Here is a 23,836-nt window from a genome sequence, read left to right as displayed (position 1 = left end):
GTAAGTGCTTTGAAGATCGGGCACTTAGGTAGAGATTTTAAGTCAGTGTAACTTAACTGCTGAAAGTTAAGTTAGGCAGCTTTTTTGAGAATTTGGCCCCCTGTTTTTTTTAGGGTTGCCTTTGTAGTGTTGTTTAACAAGTGAAATGCAGCTAATATAATATAAATTCCATGGCTTTACCTGTGGGGTTTTTGTTTTGTTGCGTGTGATTAAGACTGGAGAACATCTTATGTATTGTCAAGTATAACAAAAGAAAATATTGTGGTGAGAAGTTAGGAATACTGTCAGGCTTCCATTGGTGCCTATGTCCCCATTAGCAAGATTCACTCTCTTTGATTTCACTGATCACTAATCTCACCGGGAATGAAAGTGAAGGTAAATACAAAACTTTGATCTACCAATAATGCATACACTTGTTCCAGAGGGAATTTTCCTCATACTGGAATATTATCTTCTAATTTCCTGCTGAATTTTTAGGTCAGGAAGTGATGGGAAATTTGTAAGAATATTGCCAATAACAAGATTTTCTTACCATCTTGTTTTATCTCTTTATTTTAGTGGTTCCTCATTTCTGTTGTCTCTTAATGAATGATTTTGCAATATTTTACCAATGGCCAGAGATGTTCTATTAATGGTTTATCCAAGACCCATCACATGAGGTTTGCATTTGTGGGTTGAATATTATACATTGCACAGCTGCTATTTGTATACTAGTTGGGCTTTGTTCTATGATCTTCGTTGAATGAAAACCACCATATGCACAAGCATGTACTCTACAATGGATGGCATGAAATCATGAGATTGTAATGGGTCTTCTATGTATGATTTTAACTGGCAGAGTTTATGCATGTTCAAAAAACTCTTATTTTATATGCAAAGATGCAAACCCAAATCCAAAAAAGTTGGGGCACTGTGTATTATCCACATAAAAACAGAATGCATCAAGTTGCAAATTGCATAAACCCATATTTTATTCACAATAGAAACTATATCGAAAGTTTAAAATGATAAAATTTACCATTCTAAGAATACAATAAGGTATTTTTGAAATTGATGACAGCAACACATCTCAAAAAAAAAAAAAAGTTGGGAGAGGGCCATGTTTAACATGGTGTAGCATCCCGCTTTTTTTTATCAACACTCTGCAAACGTCTGGGAACTGAGGAGACCAGTTGCTGGAGTTTTGGGAGAGGAAAGTTATTCTATTCTTGCCTGGTATAAGATTCTAACTGCTCAACAGTCCTCAGTCTTCGTTATCCTATTTTTCATTTTAACCACTTACCAGCAAATTACGTACTTGTCCGTCATTTGACTTTAAGTGTTTGTGTGCTGTTTAGAGCCGACGGTCGGCTCTCCTGTAAAAACAACCGATGCGGCTTAGCAGTCGCTCGATTGTTATTACCTGCAGCGGGAGGGGACATCCTTTTGCTTCTTGCCTGGGCTTTCCCATCCCACCAGGAGACCCGTGCAAATCGGCTTTGATCGGGTCTGGGATGTAGTAACCTCATGACATCACTTCCAGAATCCTGGAGTCCTAAAGGCGCCAGTTTTAAAAAATCTGTATCCGTATTCAGAAACGCTGATCTTGACATTGTGAATGCTTATAAGTGCAAAGGAGGCATTTTGGGTCTTCTAGACTCCAGACCCCTCAATAAGAATACCTGTCACATGCCTATTATTAATAATAAAAGTGATTAATATATATGTATATATATATATATATATATATATATATATATATAAATATATATATATATATAAATATATATATATATATATATATATATATATATATATATATATATATATATATATATATATATATTAAAGCAACAGTGTAAAAATAAAAAGCATAATATTAGTTTGTCGCCGTTATGTGGGCGTTCACAATTTTAAAGTGTGACATTTTTGGTATCTATTTACTCGACGTGACATCATCTTTTATATTTTAACAAAAAAATTGGGTTATGTATTTTATGTATTAACATTTTTTTAAAAGTGTATTTTTTTTCTATTCCCCCCCCCCCCAAAAACTGCGTTTGAAAAACCACTGCACAAATACCGTGTGACAAAAATTGCAAAACCCACCAATTTATTTTCTATGGCCTCTGCTTAAAAAATATTTATATAATGTTTGGGGGTTCTAACATACCCCCAGATTTTCACATGTATACAAAAAGTGACAGAAAATGCTTGGTCTTCTACTTGTTAAGAAGCACCAAATATTTCCAAATGATGAAAGGCTTGGACTGCCAGCAGGCCAGTTTAGTAACTGTACTCTTCTACTATGAAGCTGTGCTGTTGTCATAGATGCAGTATGCGGTTTAGCATTATCCTGCTGAAATATGCAACGCCTTCCCTGAAAAAGACATTAACTAGATGGAAGCATATGCTGCTCTAAAACCTGAATATCTCTGTAACGGGAGGGCCCATGCAACCCAGAATCCCTTAGAAAGTATCAGATACCCATGCTTCAGCTCCCCATGCACCTATTATGTCTAAATCACCCTATGTCTATTAGCGGCATAGGGTGACTGAGAAATTATATCTTGGACTACTTAAAATGGGACAGTAATATTCATTAACAATATCTCTCAAGAAATATGAATGGAATATCCTAAACAACGTTAACCGCTTTCATACATGGGGTGTCGTTACAATCTCTTTCAACATTGATGGTGCATTTCCAGATGTGCAAGCTGCCCATTCCATATGCATTAATGCACCCCTATACCATCAGAGATGTAGGCTGAGTGCTGATAACAAGCTGGAAGGTCAATCTCCTCTTCAGTCTGGAGCACATGGCACCTACGGTTGCCACAAAGAATGTCAAATTTTGATTTGAGTAACCACAGAACAGTTTTCCGCTTTGCAACAGACCATTTTCAAGGAGCTTTGGCCCAGAGAAGGCATTTATGAATCATGTTCAGATATGGCTTCTTTGCATGACAGAGCTTTAACTTGCATTTTTTTTAACTTGCATTTTTGGATGTTCACAGACAGTGTCATGTTACTGCCCTTTTGCCAATTAATTTTAGATTTGATATGTTTTCTATTTTCAATTGTGAATAAAGTATGGGCTTTTTTGGAATTGGGGTTGTAAAAAACATTTTGTGTTGGTGAGAATTATATGCATATCATAAATACCTAGATACAGATGGCAAAAAAAGTCTGCAGTTTTATTTTATAGACATCAACTACTAAGTCAACTCCAGTAACTAAACTATATAAATCATACATGTTTCTTTATCAAAGGATCTACAGGTCTTGTAATTGTGGAGCTTATGACAATCAGGGACAATTCATCCTACAATGATATTACTTGCGTTAACTGAAAACTGACCAAGTTGTATTGCAGTTTTAGCATTATCACTACCCTGACATTAAACATGCAAGACAACCTCCAAATAAAAAAATACCGATATAAATGATAAAACTACAGAACACAAAAGTAATCTAAAAACAAAAATGAAAAATATGCAAGCATAAGCACCATCTGTTATAAAGCACATTTCATTTGATGTGCTAAATATGAGCTTTAGGCAAAGAATAGAAGATAAATTGTTGGATGTGTAAGAAACTTACAAAATCTGTCATCGGTTGTGATGTCTAATGCTTTTATCAGCTACAGTATGTCCTAGCAGCACACTTATTAAATGAATACACTAAACTGTAAACTGCCTTACTTGGGTATTGTAGGTGATCCAGAACGGTGAAAATGTACATTCTGCCACTTTCCATCACGGCGATGCCACACTCTGGTCTCTTCAGACTGCATAGTCTTTGGCAATCCTGTGGAATCCATGTACTGTGTCAGACGGATATAGGCTATACAAGCAGCATCTTCCCCGATCAAATGGACATGAGGGTTAAGTATTATAGTATGGATAGGTTTATTGCTCTTGGATAAAGCTAAGGGTAGAGAAAAGAACAAAAACACATAAGAACATTTTTTAAAATAACACATAGCTGAAGACCTGTTTAATTGTTTACAATATGAGATTCAGATATTTAGGTACAGCACATTTTTGATGCTCAGTGTCTTCATGCTCAGCCATGACTGATGAACTCAGAGGGAGAATGCTGAAGGTCACCTATTTATGCTGTGAATGATACTCAAGTGTCTAGCTAGGTGTTATCATGACAAGTGTTTTTTTATGCATTCAGAGCTTGCAGAACATAATAGAAGCTGGATTTTGAAAGCTGCAAAACGCAAGGTGTTATACTTGCCTTTTTATAAAAAATACCAGCCAAAGTTAATTTTATAAGACTATAAACATTCCAACAACATTCCTTCCCATGCTTATCTACTATAATTATAGCAAATCAAATATAAAAAAAAAAAAAATGTTTTACATTTTCAAAATGTATTTTATAAATGAACATAACATACCGGTATATGAACGATAGCAGGTTGCTTATTTTTTCTTCATAATAGGGTTTTACCTATACCTACAATTTAAGCGAGATTTCACCAATCATAGTGTCACCACATTAATTTGAGTAGTAAATGACAGTATTTACCACGTCAATTCCTTTTTTTTATAATTAACTTCCCATTCTTTTTATTAGACTCCACATTTACATGAAGTCCAACTAACACTGCTGTTGTGCTTTAGCAGATGCAGCAATATTTTCTTTTAAACCATGTGAATGAAGTGTAGATAAACCCTAAAATATATCCTACCGTTTTCAAAGTAAAACCGATGGAAATCCATTCCTTCTACAAGGTTTCCTAGAGCTTCTGGCTCAAATGAAGTAAGGCCAGGGTCACAAATCTTCCTGTAAATATATTAATATGTTACTGGACATATTCCACAATGTATAAGTATTATATTTGAACTGAAGTGTTGACTTTCTGTTAACTATAAACACATAGCAAAATAATATCCTACAAATTAAATGGTCAGTTTATAAAAAATGGTGTTTTAAGTATTTTTTCTTATAATACAGGAACACTTAATGTATCTCAAATTACAATCTTACATTATCATTTGTATAAAATAAGTTACAACAGCATATTATAGAAATACAACACACAAGAGAAGGGGGAAATGACAGTGCAGGGGGTGAAGTGGTTAAAAGTCTTGTGGTTTACGACTAAGTCCATAGCTAATATATAAACGGGAAAGCTCACATTTTATCAAGTTCCTGAATTCCGACAGACAAGGGAGGAACCATCCTCCAGGTAAGGAGGATTTTTTTTGTATAAAATGCAATGTGCGTGGAGGGATTTTAGCACATTTCCAAAACTATATTTTTGAGACTACGTATGACAGGTTTTTTGGGTTATATATATTAGAAAGTTTGAGAATATCTTTAGCAAAAAAGTTGACCTCCATCCAAAACCACTGTGCACATCAGACAAGACCATAAAGAGTGAAACAAATTCACTTATTGAACACAAACGTGAAAACAATCCCAATTTATGCAATTTAGCTGGAGTGTAATAAATTTGTGAAAAAGTTCAAATTTAATAACTATCGGTTGATAAAACACATTAGTTGTTATATACTGTCCGTATTTTTAAATTTTTAGACATCAATTCACAATTATTTGGTTGGTTTAAGAGCTGCTCAAGCTCTGGCTGGTAAGTGAGCCGAAGCAGCGTGTTTTAAAGTGCCACTCCAGGCAAAACATTTTTTTTTACAGTAACTCCCTCTCACCCCTCTCTAATCTACCCCTCCCTTTACCAGATGAAGGCAAATATACTGACCTAAATACCCTATTCAAGTCGCTTACTGCTGCTGGTTATGGTGTGGGGAACCCCTAATCCAGTGCTACCATCTAAGATGCCAGCACAACCACCCCCTGAGACCACTGGTCTTGTCTCTGTCCTGGGAGAACCCCCGCCAACAGCCATCAAATCAGGAGTGTTCACATCTTACAGACAGTAACATAAACACCCAAAGATGGCCCCTTCTAGTAAGTAAACATTAGAGGAAAAGACTTGGGCCAGCAATGTTGCATGAGCATGGCTTCAGGTAAGAGGGATTTCCTTTTTTTTTCCTACTTAGGGGATCAAATAGTTAGGTATCATGCAGCTGGCCTTTAACTTAAAATAATTGAATTAACTCTCTTCTTAAAGAGATCTGAAAAAAACTGAAAAGGCAAATATGAAAATAAATGTAATACTTTGCAAGAAATTGCAAAGAATACTCAATCATGAACAAAAAAGGACAAAATATGCATGGCCATCCCTAGCTAATGTTTTCTCTTTTTTTTTACCGAAAAGGCAAAAAGTTTACTTAAAGGGGTTGTAAAGGTACAATTGTATTTCCCTAAATAGCTTCCTTTACCTTAGTGCAGTCCTCATTCACTTACCTCATCCTTCGATTTTTCTTTTAAATGTCTTCATTTCTTCTGAGAAATCCTCACTTCCTGTTCTCCTGTTTGTAACTCTACACAGTAATGCAAGGCTTTCTCCCTGGTGTGGAGTGTCGTGCTAGCCCCCTCCCTTGGACTACAGGAGAGTCCGGACGCCCACTAACACAAGCCTCATTTCTCTATCTGCAACGTAGAGAGCGTCCTGACTCTCCTGTAGTCCAAGGCAGGGGGCGAGCGCGACACTCCACACCAGGGGGAAAGCCTCACATGTGTGGAGTTACAGACAGAAGAACAGGAAGTAAGGATTTCTCAGAAGAAATAAGGACATTTAAAAGCAAAATCGAAGGATGAGGTAAGTGAAGGAGGACTGCACTAAGGTAAAGGAAGCTATTTAGGAAAAATTTTTTTTTACCTTTACCACCCCTTTAAGATAAGCAAGAATTTACAGTACAAAATACTGAAAAATACAAAAATGGTATAGATGGTTACAATACAACCAAACTAAACAAAAGGATCCTTAGCTAATGTTTAATTTTGCTGTACCATTCTGCTGGGAAACTATAAAAAAAAACTCAAAATGTAATGTGATTCAGTCTGTAACATGTCCTTTTCAGTGGTAATTATGGTCTCCATATATTTCCTGAAGATACCAATGATGAATGTAAAAAAGCCCCTGAAAGGCTTTGTGGGCAAATTATATCTTTATTTTCTCTGGAATTTGTAGGAAAGATACTGTGTGGAGAGTAAAGCCATCATGTGAGGTGCAGCATAAATTGATGGCACTATATAAGTACCTGTAATTTATAAATAAATTCTATGACTCCTTGTAGTAACAGCAGACACAAAATGCCTAATATATTCATGCCTGCTAGATCATTCACAATTTCTCATGTTTGAGGGGTTGAGACTGCCTGAAAGTGGGTGCATTTTAGGTGCTAATTATTTGTATTGGGTTGAATATACTGTGGGTTGATGCATTTATGAAATAACTTTTGTAGTATAACTAAAGGGAAAAACTTCACATCAGACATCGACTTGACATCAGAACACTAGTAGAGGGAATATCTTCCAACGAGTTCTGGTGACCCACCTGGATTCCCTCACTTTGGAGGGATTTCCTCTCACTTCTTGTTTTGTATATGGGACAGGAAATGAAGGGAAATCTCCCCAATTGGACACAGATGACAAAAAAATTACGGGGGTTACAACCCTCTCTTACACTTTCCCAAAAAAAGAACAAGTTTTGCCTTTAGTTACACATAAGAACAATAAATCTTTATAGAATAAATCCAAATATCCTTGAAAAGTTTTGTGCATTATGTCACTTACGTATAGGCCTCAAAATCTCCATTATTAATTGCTTCAATTAGTTGTTCTGTAACCTTGATGATTTCCTGCTTGCGAGCTGTAAAATATGAAAGGTTTCATAGTTAAATAGTATAGATAACTAACATGACAACAGTATAGATTTACACAGTGTTAACTTTGAAGCCTACAAATAATCTACATTTAGCTACTATCACATCATACATTTATCAAGTAATCATTTAGAAAAATAATTGTTGTGCATGGAGTACTAATGGTGCCCAACCATGTGCAATGCAAACAGTAGGAGGAAGGAAAGGTCATTTTACATTGGCTGAGATACATTGATGACATTTTGGTACTCTGGAACGGCACGGAAGCTCAGCTTAAAGAATTCATAACAGAACTAAACAATAATGATAGAAACATTAAACTAAGATTTACATTGGACACTAAAGAGATCCCTTTTCTGGGCCTAAATAGCTCGAAAACAGGGAATCACCTAAGTACAAGAACCTTTCAAAAAGAAACAGCAGCAAACACTTTGTTGTATGCAGAATCATCCAAAACCCCTAAAAAAACGGCATTCCGATAGGCCAATTCCTTTGTATTAGAAGGAACTATACCAAGGAACTGTACCAACTTGGAACAATTCCCGCAAGAAGTATTCCAAATGTACAAATGTTTCTGTGAAAAGGGCTACTCACATAAAGTCCTAAGGAGAGCCAAAAAGAGAGCAATTGATATTGATCGAAGAAAACTATTAGGAGGTGAACAAAAAAAAAAAAAAAACACTAACCACACTAGATTTATAACCAAATATGGATGACAATATGGCAACATTCAAACAATCCTACAAAACCATTGGCATATATACTTCCCAATCCCGCTATATCACAAATAGTGGGCCCTAGACCGCCCATGGTGGCATGTAGAGCTCCTAATCTGAGTGATATTTTGGTTCATTCGGAACATAAGATGGTTTACACCAGGCAATTGGCTCACTGACCTGTCCAAGATAAATGGAATGTATCCTTGTGGCCATTGCCAAATATGTCCTTTTGTAGATAAAACTCGGATGTTCACCAATTCGGATCAGACTAACACTTTCAAAATCAAAAAAATTCATTAACTGGTCTTCGAGCAAGGTGATATATATGATTGGATACCCCTGTAATAAAATATACATTGGGAAGACTAAGCAACGACTTAGGCCCCGTACACACGGTCGGACAAAACCGATGAGAATGATCCGACGGACCGTTTTCATCGGTTCACCGCTGAAGTGGTCTGATGGTCTGATGTGTGTACACACCATCGTTCCAAAAACCGATCCGGTCAGAACGCGGTGACGTCAAACACACGACCTGCTGAATAAAACAAAGTTCAATGCTTCCAAGCATGCGTCGACTTGATTCTGAGCATGCGCGGGTTTTGAACCGATGCTTTCTGTACTAACCATCGGTTTGGACCGATTGGGCAGCGGTCCATCGGTTCGGTTTTGAAGCATGTTTTAAAATTTTGGACCAAAGGAAAACAGACCGATGGCCTATACACACGGTCGGTTTGGACCGATAAAACTGAACTTCGGTCCATTCTCATCGGTTTTGTCCAACCGTGTGTACGGGGCCTCAGACTCCAGATTGGTGAACATCTGAGGGATATTAAAAACTATCTGGAAAAACTGAACAAGAAAAAGGAAAAGCTAAAGAGAATCCCCTAGCTCAACTTTTTACGTATTTCCATGCAGGAAAAAACGATGTTTTTTGAGGGAATCTATGCTCTAAATCTTTTCCCTAGAAGAGGGGATTCTGACAGAGTTCTCTTATGTAAAGAAAAATATTGGATATATAACTTCGATACCCTGATTCCAAAGGGCCTAAATATAGAAATAAATCTTAAGATGTTTCATCAGGTTTAATTTTTCATCTATTGATAACCCCAATGTAATCTAGGAAATCTATGTATTTTAATATCAATTATTTTTTTAAATCCCTACAGTCACCCAAAATATTTCTTGCAATATATTCCCAGTTCATCTGGATAGTATTGATTGACGTTTCTCTGGTAGTGCCGACTTGATACCTTCTTGACCTATCCTGAATAAATGCCACAGTAAGCTTCTTGAGAGGATCGGGAAAGAACAGACATTCAATCTGACATTCTCTAATTAGCTATCACTGAAGTGTAGTGGATGGAGTGACCACTGGATGGAGTTAGAAGCAACAAGAAAATGAGGATGTTTTCAAAGCACAAAATCCTGTTTATATGTATTCTTTTATTTACTGAAGTGATGATTTTTCAACACTTCATTTACTTGTACCGAATGGGTATATAAGAAACATTCAACTTATCCCTCCCTGCTCTGAGGAAGTCTGCGGATCGGTGGATGAAGTGCAAGCGTCAACGGAGTGAAGTCATCACACCTGGATGCGGAACCAGGCCATGCTGATACACACGCAAACAGCATACTGAATAGCCGGCTGGCTTTCTTAGTAATCTGCAATATGTGAGGGCATCTCAGCGATCGGGACAGAGACATCAGAAAGACCTGCAGGTGCTCCACTTTGGCATAACTATAGCTATAAGTGGTATAGCTAGCTGTCCAAGAAGGACTGGAAACCTGAATTACATGTAGAAGGTAGAGCAGTAAGTAAACTACATCACTCAATCGTGATATCAATCTTTGCAATCTTGCAGCTCTGTTTATACTTACTTTGCTCCCTTCTAAATATATCTACACTCATGTTGCATATAGCTGGTATTTCACAGTTTCAAACACTGGAGACATGGATTTTATGAAGTAGGCTGAGCAATACATAGACAACTTCAGAGGTAGAATCAACATTTGCGAATGTGCAATATCTGCTTCATGCTCTTTCCCAAATCTGTCTGTTTTTGCCTTTCACTACCAACAGGCATATGCTGCCTTTCACCAGGCAAATTATAGATATTGCCCTAGAACTACTGGATGCATCTAATTTACCATCCCCCATTTTTTCACCAAGATAAAACTGCCCTTGGTATGAACTTTCTGACTTTAAGAAGTTTAATGCTCATGAATGAGCTATTTTGACTTCATACAATCCTGTTTACATTTCCGTTACCATCTTCTCACCTAGAATATCACTGCCTGACATGTGATTCACATGGGGTTTGTCCAACTATATATTTAATGCAGAAACTACAGCTAAATATATCTGGATTGCTGTAAGATGTCTAGTGAATACCAGCTATTGAAGCTACATTGCTATTTACATCTTTATTCAACCAAAACTACTACTATTAGTAGGGACACATGCTATATCTATTTTATACACTATTATGCACTAATGGGCATGTATAGGTAGCAATGATGGGCACTGATGATCAGTGTCCTGATTATCAGTGTAAACAATGTACTTAATGTGCCCTGTCAGGCTTGCTGGTTATCGGCTCTCCTTTGCTCACACAGAGACAGCATGTGAGTAGAGGAATGCCGGTAACTGAAAATTCTGTTTACATGCGACTAGCTGATCACATGGTAAAGAGCCAATGTAATTGGCCTTTTACCCTGATCTGTGATTAGCTGTGTCCAAAGGATGCAGTGGTCACAGATCATGCCCGATGGGGGGACGTGGAAGGACGTCATCCCAGAACTGGAGAACACTGCTGTAGCCGTCTTTTGGCTATAGTGCAGTAGGGAAAAAACTGAATTTAGCTAATGTTCTAGATTTAATGTTCTAGATTTATAAAAGCAGGGATCAGACTGAATCAGGCAAAGCAAACCCAAAGAAACAAATCAGAATTTATCTGACTTCAGTTACCCAAAATCTGATTAATATGGATTGCCACACTGATTTGTACTTTGCGATACTAACAGTACTGAATGTGACCATCTGAACTAAGACCATGCAAAGAACAATGGGGAAGTGCAAACTGCAATAAGCCAATAAACCAATCAGGTCTTTCTTTTAAGTTATATGGCAAAAGACATCCTAATTCTGACTGACTTCTATGGGTGGGCACAGTTAACATGGCTGCCTCTTGCACTGCAAGCTCCCTTTTCTAAAAATCCTGTCACCCAATGAAACAATGTGATACTACAAGTATGAGTGCCCTAGGAAAAAATATGTATTACAGTAGAAAAACGCAATACACATTATTGACAAGAACTTTATTTATAAATGTCACATTCATATATTAGGCCAGTAGGCCTGTGCAACTAGGTTGAAATCCTTTGAAAATTATCTTTGTATATATAAGTATGAGAAAAATGTGTAAAACATTACAGGTGTTTTTTTATCTGCATATAACCATGGCACAAACAGCAGTTCAATGATGTTCTAGATGTCATCCAATTATTGTCAATGTCAAATAAATGAACCAAGACGATGAAATTGCCATTTCAGGGTACTTAATTGCACAGGATGTGGAAATTACACAATAGGTCCACACATTGAGGTTACCAACTCTCCACTTAAAGTGTACCTAACTGCAAATATTTTTTCTTAACATTTTGGATAGAATAAGGTTGGGTTATAACCCCTGTCATATTTTTTCATGTGTGACCCATTGGGTGGTGTTTTCTACACATCCTGTCCCATAGCCAAAACAGGAAGTGAGAGGAAATCCCTCCAAAGTGAGGGAATCTTGGTGTGTCACCTGTGTCACCAGAACTGGTGTCCCCATTGGAGGATTTCCCATCTATTAGTGGTCTGATGCCAGCCCAAAATTTTTGAATCTTCCTAATGCGGGTACAAACAGCAATAAAAACTGTCAGGTGTTCTAATCCCTCTCCATAAAATTCAAAACTAAAAAGTTTTGCCTTTAGTTACACTTTAACTCCTGTTTCCAAGAACGCTCCTGGGAAATAACACAGTTGGATGCCTTTTTCATCACTTATCCTTGGGCAACTCTCAAAACAGCACATCTATTTCAGTAATGTAATATTTGTAGTACTTTGTCCTATGTAGCTAGGTGCTTCTTTAGTCTAGATATGAGATCAAACCTGCACTCTTCCCCTCCCCCGTGGCACATTTAACAACAGCTACAAAGGAGATAGACCCATCATAATGGCATCTTGCCTTGGCTCAGAGCACTTTCCCCAGACAAGGTGTGGCAAGAGGAATGCAGAGAGACAACAGACTGATACCCACCTTTCCCTTTGCATTCTTCTTGTCTGGGGAAAGTGCTCTGATCTCGGAGACGCTTCTGTTATGATGTATCAATCTTTTCCTAGCTGTTGTTAGAGCCATGGGGGAATTTTTTCATCGGAAATTCTGACCGTGTGTACAGGGCATAACACATTCTAGATACATGCTATTGTAATACTCAGACCGAACAGATGGCTATTTTTATGGCATTGTTAACCCCAACTAGCCTCATTTAATTTGTATTTTTTATTATTTATATTATTTTTAATGTAGATTATTTACTTTTAATGTACAGTGTTCATACAAGTGTTTTTGTTTTTGGTCATGTTGTTTGTTATTTTATTTGTCGTCTAAGGGCCCTTTCACACGGGGCAGATCAGTAATGATCCGCCTCGGTGTGTCCGTAAGCGCTTGTGTACGTCTTCGCCTTCCCGAGCCACTAGGCGGCGTGCGCCTCATCACTGGGTTGCTGATGTGTGTGCCCGGCACCCGTGATTGCCCAGTTACTGAGCAGTACCGTGGATATGTGTGTGTAAACACACATATCCATGTCCTGTCAGGGAGAGGAGACCGATGGTGTGTCCCTTGTACATAGGGACACTCCCACAGTTAAAATCACTCCCTAGGGAACACATTTAACCCCTTGATTGCCCGCTAGTGTTAACCCCTTCCCTGCCAGTCACATTTATACAGTAATCAATGCATTTTTATAGCACGGATCGCTGTATAAATTTGAATGCTCTCAAAAAATGTCAAAAGGGTCCGATGTGCCGCTGCAATATCGCAGTCACGGTAAAAATTGCAGATCGCTGCCATTACTAGTAAAAACATTAAAATAATAAAAATGCTATAAATCTATCCCCTATTTTGTAGCCACTATAACTTTTGCGCAAATCAATCAATATACGCTTATTGTGATTTTTTTTTATCAAAAATAGGTAGAAGAATACATATCGGCCTAAAGTGAGGAAAACATTTTTTTTTTTTTTTTTAAATTGGATATTTATTATAGCAAATGTAAAAAATATTGCGTTTTTGGAAAACTTGTCCCTCTTCTTTTGTTTATAGCTAAAGAAATAAAAACCGCAGAGGTGATCAAATACCACCAAAAGAAAACTCTATTTGTGGGGAAATAATGATAAAAATATCATTTGGGTACAGTGTTGCATGACCGCGCAATTGTCATTCAAGGTGTGACAGCACTGAAAGCTAAAAAATGGCTTGGGCAGGAAGGGGGTGAAAGTGCCCTGTATTGAAGTGGTTAAAAATGAATAGTACAACAATGCATTAATGAGTGTATGTTGCATTTCCATGTGGTGTGGCAATGAGTGGATTATCACAATGCATAGATGTGAACAAGGGGGCAAATCCACAAAAAACCTGCCTAACTTAACTTTTAGCAGTTAAGTTACACTGGCGGAAAATTTCTACCTAAGTGCCCGATCCACAAAGCACTTACCTAGAAATTTTCGGCTGTGTAACTTAAGTGCCTCCGTCGCAAGGCGGTCTTCTCATCCAGGGGGCGATGACAATTTAAATGAGGCGCGCTCCCGCGCCGGACCTTCTGCGCATGCGTGTGACATCATTTTTCCTGACGGGCAGCGCGCGAAATTACGTTACGTCGGGCTTTGTGGATTGCGACGGGACAATAAAGTTGCGTCGGGGAAAAAAAAAGTTACGCGGCGAAAAATAAAATTTGACATTTAAAAAAAATAGCGGCGATCGAAAAAAAGGTATGTTTTTACAAGGTGTAAACAGTTTACACCTTGTAAAAGCATCCCTAATTTTACGCATGCAAAACGTAACTTACGCAGAAAACACAAAGCTAAAAAGCTTTGTGGATCTGCCTAAGTACTCATTTGCATACGCAAAGCGGCATTTCGACTCGAAATGCCCCCAGCGGCGGATGCGGTACTGCATCTTAAGATCTGACAGTGTAAGTGTCTAACAGATGTCAGATCTTATGCCTATCTTTGGAAAAATCCTTCTGTGGATCAGTTCCAAAGATAGGCACAGGGATACGCAGGCTGAACAGCAGTTCCGCCTGCGTATCTCTTTTGAGGATTTGGCCCAAGGTCTTTAAAGGATCACTAAAGGAATTTTTTTTTTAGCTAAATAGCTTCCTTTACCTTACTGCAGTACTGGTTTCATGTCCTTATTGTTCGTTTTTGCTTTGAAGTGGCTGTAATTCTGCTCTGATCTCCACACTTCTTGGTTGTCTTTTTCCTTATAACCATGGTACTGGGAGCTTTTCACTGTAGGTCTAAGCTGTCATTACTGTGTGTCTAAAACTTAACAGAACCAATCAGATTCATTTTAAAAACAAAACACTGCCCTGGATTTGTTTGTATTTGTTCTGTGTGTCTCTTTAGTTCACAGGAACATAAAACCAGTTTAAAAGTGAAACTAACCTACAGGCACATTATATGATTGATTTTTTATCTATTTGTAATCATTTTTAAAAGGAATCAGTTAACTTTTATGTCTCTATACCCTGTAAACAGTCATTTCAGCAAAAAAAAATGTTTTTCCTTTAGTGACCCTTTAATGCCTTTACTAATCAAAGAAGGAGGTGTACCAGGTTAGAAAAGTTTTAACACAACACAATGTTTAGGCTTAAAGCCCCATACACACTATTAGATTTTCTAGAGATTTTTTTCTTCAGAATTACCAAAACCAAATAATATTAAGGTCAAATCTTAGGAGTTTAAATTTGTATGCAATCGGGCAGACCTTTGCACTACATGATTTTGGTAAATCTGAAGACAAAAATCTGCAGAAAATCTAATAGTGTGTATGGATGGGGATTAAGGCATGTGACTTTTAAAGCTCCATACAAACCACATTCATGACAAGCTCTCCCCACTCGATTCTAGGGGTATATCAGAAGATTCCCTCATCAATGTCAGTAGCATGGTATTCTTGCAAAACTCTGCTCATTTCTTAAAGCCTAAAGCCTCGTACACACGATACGATTGTTGGCAGGGGATTGTCTGTTGACAGACTGTTGTCCTAAAATCTTACCGTTAGTATAAACGCATGTTTGTAATCAATGCTCACCAAACACTCAAGAGCTGAAATTTCTCTTAGTACGTCAATATGTTCGTGTTTGTGGCACGACAATTGTGTACCATTGGTATGCAAGACAAGATCCTGGATCATACCCATTTGACAAAAATCAGACGCTCGGTTGGCCAACAATTGTACCATGTGTACAAGGCTTTACTCCATGATTTAGAAAACTTTAAATAGTTTGTTTGGACCAACTTGGTCCAAATGGACTATGTCCTGCACTAACACATGCAACGGCTGTGTGAATTGTATGTAGCCTCAGCTACATATGCTGTAAAGCACTGTGTCCTGGCAATTGAATGTAGACTATCCGTCTTCTTGCTCCTGGAATAAAGCAGAATCTGGCTGAGCGCTGCTCAGCCATTTACAGGAAGCTTTGTATTTTATGAATGAATACAAAGCTTCCTCTAACTGGCTGAAATGGAGATTGTGACGCCCACCTCTCAGCCTTAGCATTGTGTTTATTTAGACACTATAAAGCTTCCTGTAAATGACTGAGCAGCACTCATCCTTATTCAATTATGTTTCAGGAGTGGAACAGGAAGTCCCAGTTCTGCTGAACACAGTGTGGGTAATTAGTTGAGCTTGGTCCAGGTCTGTTTTCAAAAGCATGAAATGAGGCTTTATTTCTCACACTCAAAGGTTTACATTGTACACTTATTTCAATCTCTACCTAGATAACAACTTGTAAAGCACTTTAGTCTTTTGCATTGTTCAAAGTGCAGCTTGCATTCCTGTCTCCTTAACTTACACTGCACAGATGAAAGGTTGCCCTGAAAAGGCTCAGATTCATTCGAGTGACTCTTTGAGTTTGTGTTTTCTGTGCACTTTGACGCTGAATTGATGGAAAGAAACACAACATATGAACAAATGAAAATGAAGATGTATAGAGAAACCAGAATCTTCAGCAAGTACTGGCAGCAGGTGCGGCCACCTGGGCACTCTAAGGATGGCGACCAGCAAGATGATGAAGAGGAAGGTACAGTAGACAAAGAAGAGGAGGAGCAGCAGCGGGAAAACTGATTAGCTGAAAAGAAGCTCTTCCTGCTACCCTCCACTGTGTAGGCTGTACTTTAGGCATGCAAGAATGAAAAAGAAAAAGAACAAATAATATGAAAGACAAAACAAATGTATGAAACAAGAACATGGCAAGCAGAATTAAAATGCATAGACAGAAAGATAAACAAAGTAACAAAGCTTCTGTTCAGATGTCAGTGCTAATCCCATGCTATATTATTGAAAGTTAAAACGGTAATGTTGCGATCCGATTCTGGTGCGGAAAAAAAATGGTCATGCACAATTTTGGTTCGAATGCGATGTGAATTCAGCCATACAATCTGAATGGCGGAATTTGCATCGCATAGAGATTGCATGAGATCTGCACAGCAGTTAAGACAATGTAAAAAATTTAATATTTCTATTTAGGTCCTAATTAACATTTTACACTAATTAGTCATAATTACTCTTTTCTTGCTTTTTTTGTTTATGTTTACATTTACCAGTAAAAAAAAACGTGAGTGATCTTTCACTTTTACATGTTCAATCATAAAAGGGAAAGCTCACACAGTGCTGCAAAGCTGTGTGGTCAGCTTTTATGTGTAAAATCAAGTTGCTAATATATACACAGAGCCACAGTGCTCAGTGATCTATCGCTGTTATGAATAAATGATCAGCACTGCTTGTAACAACAGTAAAAAGATCATTCAGAGCTGCAGCCCATAATACGTATATGCCATTACTTTTACTTCATACAGGGAATCGGCAGATACTTTACACAGAACCACAGCTTCAACCAAGCAGAGCTGATTGTTCATTCATGATAGTGACAGATCATTTAGCCTAAAGAGTGGGAGGAGTTCTGTACTGGCTGTACCTCCCCCCACAGGAATGCACATAATTTAGGCTTCAAAAAAGATTGGAGCTACAGCCAGCATACAGAAGTGCACTTTAAAGTGGTTGTATAGCCACAAAAAAAACCCTGAAAGGCAAAGGCATAATGAGCTAGTATGCACCGCATACTAGCTCATTATTAACTACTTACCTTAGAACCAAGCGTCGGCATCGCATCCCGGTCACCACCAAGGGAGCTGACAGCTGACATTTCCCCTCCGCGTTTCTTCCGGCTCCTGCACGGAGCTCTGATTTTCAGCAGCTCCTGCCAAACCTTCAGAGGTCATGTCAGTGGCTGCATGCAAGGTGAATATCTCCTAAATCGTACAGGTTTAGGAGATATTAATTTTACCTACAGGTAAGCCTTATTATAGGCTTACTTGTAGGTAAAAATATGCTAAAGGGGTATACAATCACATTAAGGACAATACTGCCACAAATCAAAATAGGACCAAGTGCACTTGATCCTAAGGGTAGTTAAATAAAATCGAAAGCATTTTTACTTTAAGGAGATATCAGAGCTCTATTAGACCCTTAATGTCACTAGTGTACCCTTCTAAAGCAATTGTGCCCAGGTTGCAATGGCACATTAATGAAGTTATCTGGCAGCTGGACAGTCACTAAGGCTCCATGCACACTAGCGTTTTTTTAAGTTTCTAGAAGCTGCTATTATAATTGTTCTTGCTCCTAGAAGCTAAATAGTGATATGCTATGTGTCCATGAACACGATATTTAGCAATTAGCGTTTTTTGAACTTCAGCATCAATGAGCAGAATAAAAGGTTTTGTAGAGTTTTTGGAGCTTACACTACTAGATACTACTAATATAATTTTTTGAGCATTTTTTTTTCTTTTTTAAAAAGAACTGTGAAAACGCTACTACAAAAAGCTATTACCAGCATTTTCTATCCAGCTTTTTTTAGCTTAAAAAAAAAAAAAAACACTAGTGTGCATGGAGCCTTAAATCATATTTATAAGAAATCCAATGTCTCGCTGTAAAAAAGTATTTACTTAGGAACATCTGTTCTTAGTACATAATATTTGACAGAAAAATGTAAAAAGACCATATAAAGTAACTTGTCCTGAGTCCAAGCTAAGTGGCAGAATTAAGATGCCAGGAAATAGAGGTTCTAAAAAATGTTCACTTAAAACAGACAGACTGTCCAAGATGAACTGAAACTGAAGTAGTATGAAAAATGGAACGTGTAATGCATTTGTTTTTCAGTGCTGCTGGAAATATTTAGTTTTCTCGTCTGAATGGTGCCAGCAGTGTGCGGCCTGTGTTTAAAAATCATAATTGTAAGGCTTCATTTCCATGGATGTTTTGGGACGTTTTTACAACCACTTTTCTGAACTTTTTTTGCAGCTTAAAAACGGCTCTCCATGTTAGTCTATGGCAGTGGTTCTCAACCTGGGGGTCGGGACCCCCTTGGGGGTCAAATGATGATTTGCCAGGGGTCACCAAATCCTGGGCTGTTCCTGAAGCCTGCACCACTCTCCCACCCTTTTTGCGGTCTCCACTACAGTTCTCAGACCAGCAGATGCCCTTAATCAAGAGCACCTAAGTTGGCAGATCAGAACTCCCCCCAGCATTGCCACTCATCCCATCCCCTCACCAAAAAGTAAAAGAAGGAATAAAAATAGAGAATACATGGAAGAGAGAGGAAAAGAGGGGTAGGAGGAGAGAAAAAGGAAGAGAAAGAATTAGAGAAAGAACAAGAAAGCCAGCTAGAGAGTGAGATGGGGGGGGGGGGGACAAGAAATTAGGATAGAGAGATAGAGTGGCACATCCTAAAATGTACCATATCAGGTTTTAATACTGTACGAGTGGAGGGGACTCAGGAAAGGCTAAATTTCCGTGGGTTAGGGGCGCAAATTGCTTGTCTTGTCTTGGGTGCTGACAACCCAAGCTACGGAAATTATTTTACTGTTGGGGTCCCCACAACTTGGGAAATTTTATCAAGGGGTCACGGCACTAGAAAGGTTGAGAACCACTGGTCTATGGCCTCATGCCCACCATGACGTTTTTGAGCTGTAGATGGCTGAGCCGTTTTTAAGCTGCAAAAAAAAACAGGACCAGTGCGTTCTGAAGCTCCAGCCTTAGAGCTGTAAAAATGCCAGATGTTAAAAAACGCTCAAAAACGCTCAATAAACGCGAAAAACGCTACCGCAGCGTTTTTGAGCTCGAGCTCAAAAAAAGAAAAAAAAAAACATGGACAGGCGTTTTTAAGCTGTAAAAAAGACTAAAAAAAGTGGCTGTAAAAACGTCCATTGAAATGAAGCCTTAAGCAGATTTCATTTGAGGGTGATGGCATATAGGCAAAGTTGAGAAGTGATCCATCTACCAAAGGATTTTTACTTTGCTTCACAGTTACATATCTGCATCCATAATTAGTATAAATGTATTTGTGAAGCGGCAGTCAGATATGTACACTTTTTGCTAAAGGGGATAATAATAGTTCTAAGAGCAGCATATTAGTTCTGTTTAAACATCATCTATTTTAGCACTTCCTATATATTTTTCTAGAAACACTTATTGGGATATTTTTATTTAACAAAGTTGTCATGAGAGAAATATGTAGGCTTTTCTTGGACTGGAGGCAGGGGGTCTCCTTATTTACTGGAGATGCATGCACAGCAAGCTTTTGGAGGAAATCCCCTATTCATTGGGACCAGATGTTATTGGATGGTTTGGTGATGAGTTTCTGCACTTTGTATCAACTATCTTCATTTGGTGTGCCACTCTTTCTCATCATATCAGAAATATATGGATTGCCAAAGATACCCACTTCTAAAAAAAAAATTATATTTGCTTGGCTGCCTCAATACTTAGGCCCCTTTCACACATGTGGATTGTTTGTTTCATCAGTTCAGACATGTTTTTTCAAAGAAAAAAAAACAGATAAAGTTTACATCAGTTTGTCATCAGTTTGATCTGTTCAAAAAAATGAATGTTGACGGAAGCGGATGTAAAAGGATGTAAATGGAGGATTTCCGTTTTTCCATAGAGATGCATCGATTTTTTCAACTATCGGATGGGTGGATAAAAAACGGCCAAATGATCCGCATATGTGAAAGGGGCCTTACTGTCACAGGCTTAGAACAAAGATGCATCATGTAAATTAGGACCTGTTGGCACAAATTATATATTATATGTATTTCTTGCAAGATAGTACAGTATATGTAAACCCTACACTGAACTTCGTATTTGCTCTGTCTGGTCTAGTAAATATACCAATGAGCATTTTGCTATATCTGTTTGATAACTACAATAAAATACTTGTTGATCCTGCCATAAATGCTCTCTGCCCCTGTTTACTGCTACTTATAGGAACAGTTCCCAGCTTACTTTGTGAACTACAGATCACTTCCTACCCCCTCCATGTTATGGAGAAGAAGAGAGGAGGCAAGGGGAAGTTCTCTAGTCCTAACACGATTCCTGTACTAGGGTGACAACACTGCATTCTTCACAGACAGTAAATGAGTGCTGGCACCCAATGGCAAGATGTGTTATTTGCAAGAATACCAAGTGAAAAAAAAATGAAAATAAAACTAAAGCAGTCACTGCATCTAGGTCTAGTAAATATTTTCTTCTAGAGTTTAGATGCACGTTAAAAACAATGTACACTGTTTTTTCATTAAATTCTTTACATAATATATTTAGAATCTAAAACATATTTACGATATGTAAATATAAAAAAATTGTGCATATAAATATTTAATAATTTCCTCTTTGTAACTAGCAGGTGTGGAAGGTGAGCTCAATTCATTCCCATCCCAAGGACAAGGCAAATAGCCCCCTGTACTAAGACTTCAGTTCACACAACAATGTGGCATTTTTGCAGAGTGTAATAACACTGAAGTCAATTTATAAAAATGCATTGCAATGTGTGTTGGAGCAACCTGCATTGAAGCCTTAAGGACTTAAGGACTTAAGCCTTAAGGACCGCCGCACGACTATTTACGTCGGCAGAATGGCACGACTGGGCATATGGACGTACAAGAAGCACAGCCGTGGGTCGCGAGCGCGCTCGCAACCCGGTCCTGTCCTCCGTGACCCGCGGACCCGATCGCCGCCGGTGTCTCGCGATCGGTTCACAGAGAGAAAGAACGGGGAGAGGTAAGTGTAAACAAACCTTTCCCCGTGCTTCCTAGTGAGGCTGTCACTGATCGTCCGTTCCCTGTGTTAGGGAACGATGATCAGTAAAGTCACACACACAGCCATTCCCCCCCCCCCCCCCACAGTAAGAACACTCCCTTAGGGCACACTTAACCCCTACAGCGCCACCTCCTGGTTAACCCATTCACTGCCAGTGTCATTTTTACAGTAATCAGTGCATTTTTATAGCACTTTTCGCTGTGAAAATGACAATGGTCCCAAAAATGTGTCAAAAGTGTCCAAGTGTCCGCCATAATGTCACAGTCACGAAAAAAAATCACCAATCGACATTACTAGTAAAAAAAAAAATTAATAAAAATGCCATAAAACTATCCCCTATTTTGTAAATGCTATAACTTTTGCGCAAACCAATAAACTCTTATTGCGATTTTTAAACTGAGGAAAAAAAACTTTTTTTTATATATTTTTTGGGGCTATTTATTATAGCAAAAAGTAAAAAAATATTGATTTTTTTTATAATTGTCGCTCTATTTTTGTTTAGAGTGCAAAACATAAAAAATGCGCAGGTGATCAAATAACACCAAAAGAAAGCTCTATTTGTTGGAAAAATAGGACGTCAATTTTGTTTGGGAGCCATGTCGCACGACCGCGCAATTGTCAGTTAAAGAGATGCAGTGCCGAATCACGGGGCTTAATTGGTTAAAATGCACACCAGCACTGCATGTGCTAATGAGTGCTGTGCTTTGAGTGAGCCCTTTCTGATGGACTTATAGTAGGTTACACATAGCTGACCTGGTTCTTCAGTCTGTCAGAATCATCAACAAGTACAGAGCTACACTTTCTTACCAGTATGACCTGCATACAATGTACACTGCAGCAAGTAATGACCTAGTATTAAATGCTTACTCATACGATGAGAATTGAGTACAAGTTATAAAAATAACTAATTTAAAAGGTTACATAAATAATTTAATAAAATTGACCAAAATTCCTATTTTAAAAAAAGTTTTTGTTTTAAGGACTTTTATAAAAAAAATTAAAACTAGGCAATGGAATGAGTTTTTCAAATATGCTGTAGGATGCAGAATTTGGTAGATTTGTCTTATGCCGCGTACACACAATCGGTCAAACCGATGAGAACAGTCTGATGGACCGTTTTCATTGGTTAACCAATGAAGCTGACTGAGGCCCCATACACACGATAGAATTTATCCGCAGATACGGTTCAGCGGACCGTATCCGCGGATAAATCCTCTCTAAGATTTCAGAGGATTTCAATGCGATGGCGTGTACACACCATCGCATTGAAATCCGCGCTGAAATCCTCTGCCGATGACGTGTCGCGCCGTCGCCGCTATTATGACGCGGCGACGGGCGCGACGCTGTCATATAAGGAATTCCACGCATGCGTCTATTCATTACGGCGCGTGCGGGGAATCCCTTTGGACGGATGGATCCGGTAAGTCTGTACAGACGAGCGGATCCATCCGTTGGAATGGATTCCAGCAGATAGATATTCTGTGCATGTCGACAAATATTTATCTGCTGGAAATCCATTCCAGGGGAGATTTATCTGCGGATAAATATCCGTTGGCGTGTACACACCATAGGATCTATCCGCAGAAACCCATTTGATGGGATTTATCTGCGGATAGATTCTATGGTGTGTATGGGGCCTGATGGTCAGTCGTGCCTACACACGATCGGTTAAAAAAAAAGATTGTGTCAGAACGCGGTGACATAAAACACAACGACGTGCTGAAAAAAATTAAGTTCAGTGCTTCCAAGCATGCGTCGACTTGATTCTGAGCATGCCTGAATCTTTAACCGATGGACGTGCCTACAAACAATCGTTTTTTTTCTATCGGTTAGGTATCCATCGGTTAAATTTAAAACAAGATTGCTTTTTTTTAACCTATGGATAAATAGCCGATGGGGCCCACACACGATCGGTTTGGTCCGATGGAAACGGTCCATCAGACCGTTCT

The 23,836-nt window shown here is 38.4% G+C and overlaps 1 protein-coding gene across 10 annotated transcripts in view; it reads right to left on the bottom strand.

The window, feature by feature from the left end:
• The window catches only part of CAMK2D (calcium/calmodulin dependent protein kinase II delta), a 373,137-nt gene that overhangs the window by 9,600 nt on the left and 339,701 nt on the right, over positions 1 to 23,836 (bottom strand). For 9 of the 10 annotated variants that reach the window (XM_040328594.1, XM_040328611.1, XM_040328586.1 and 6 more), the window contains 3 exons: positions 7,657 to 7,732; positions 4,688 to 4,782; positions 3,687 to 3,912 (listed from right to left, as the gene is read on the bottom strand). In XM_040328594.1, coding sequence (XP_040184528.1) covers positions 3,687 to 3,912; positions 4,688 to 4,782; positions 7,657 to 7,732 — 397 coding nt within the window. Of the gene's footprint in view, positions 1 to 3,686; positions 3,913 to 4,687; positions 4,783 to 7,656; positions 7,733 to 16,486; positions 16,675 to 23,836 lie in introns of those variants that run through there. The other variant, XM_040328664.1, reaches the window with a different exon arrangement.

Source organism: Rana temporaria, chromosome 1, assembly GCF_905171775.1.
Source record: "Rana temporaria chromosome 1, aRanTem1.1, whole genome shotgun sequence".
Lineage (NCBI taxonomy): Eukaryota > Metazoa > Chordata > Amphibia > Anura > Ranidae > Rana > Rana temporaria.
This window is presented reverse-complemented; position numbering and strand designations above follow the sequence as displayed.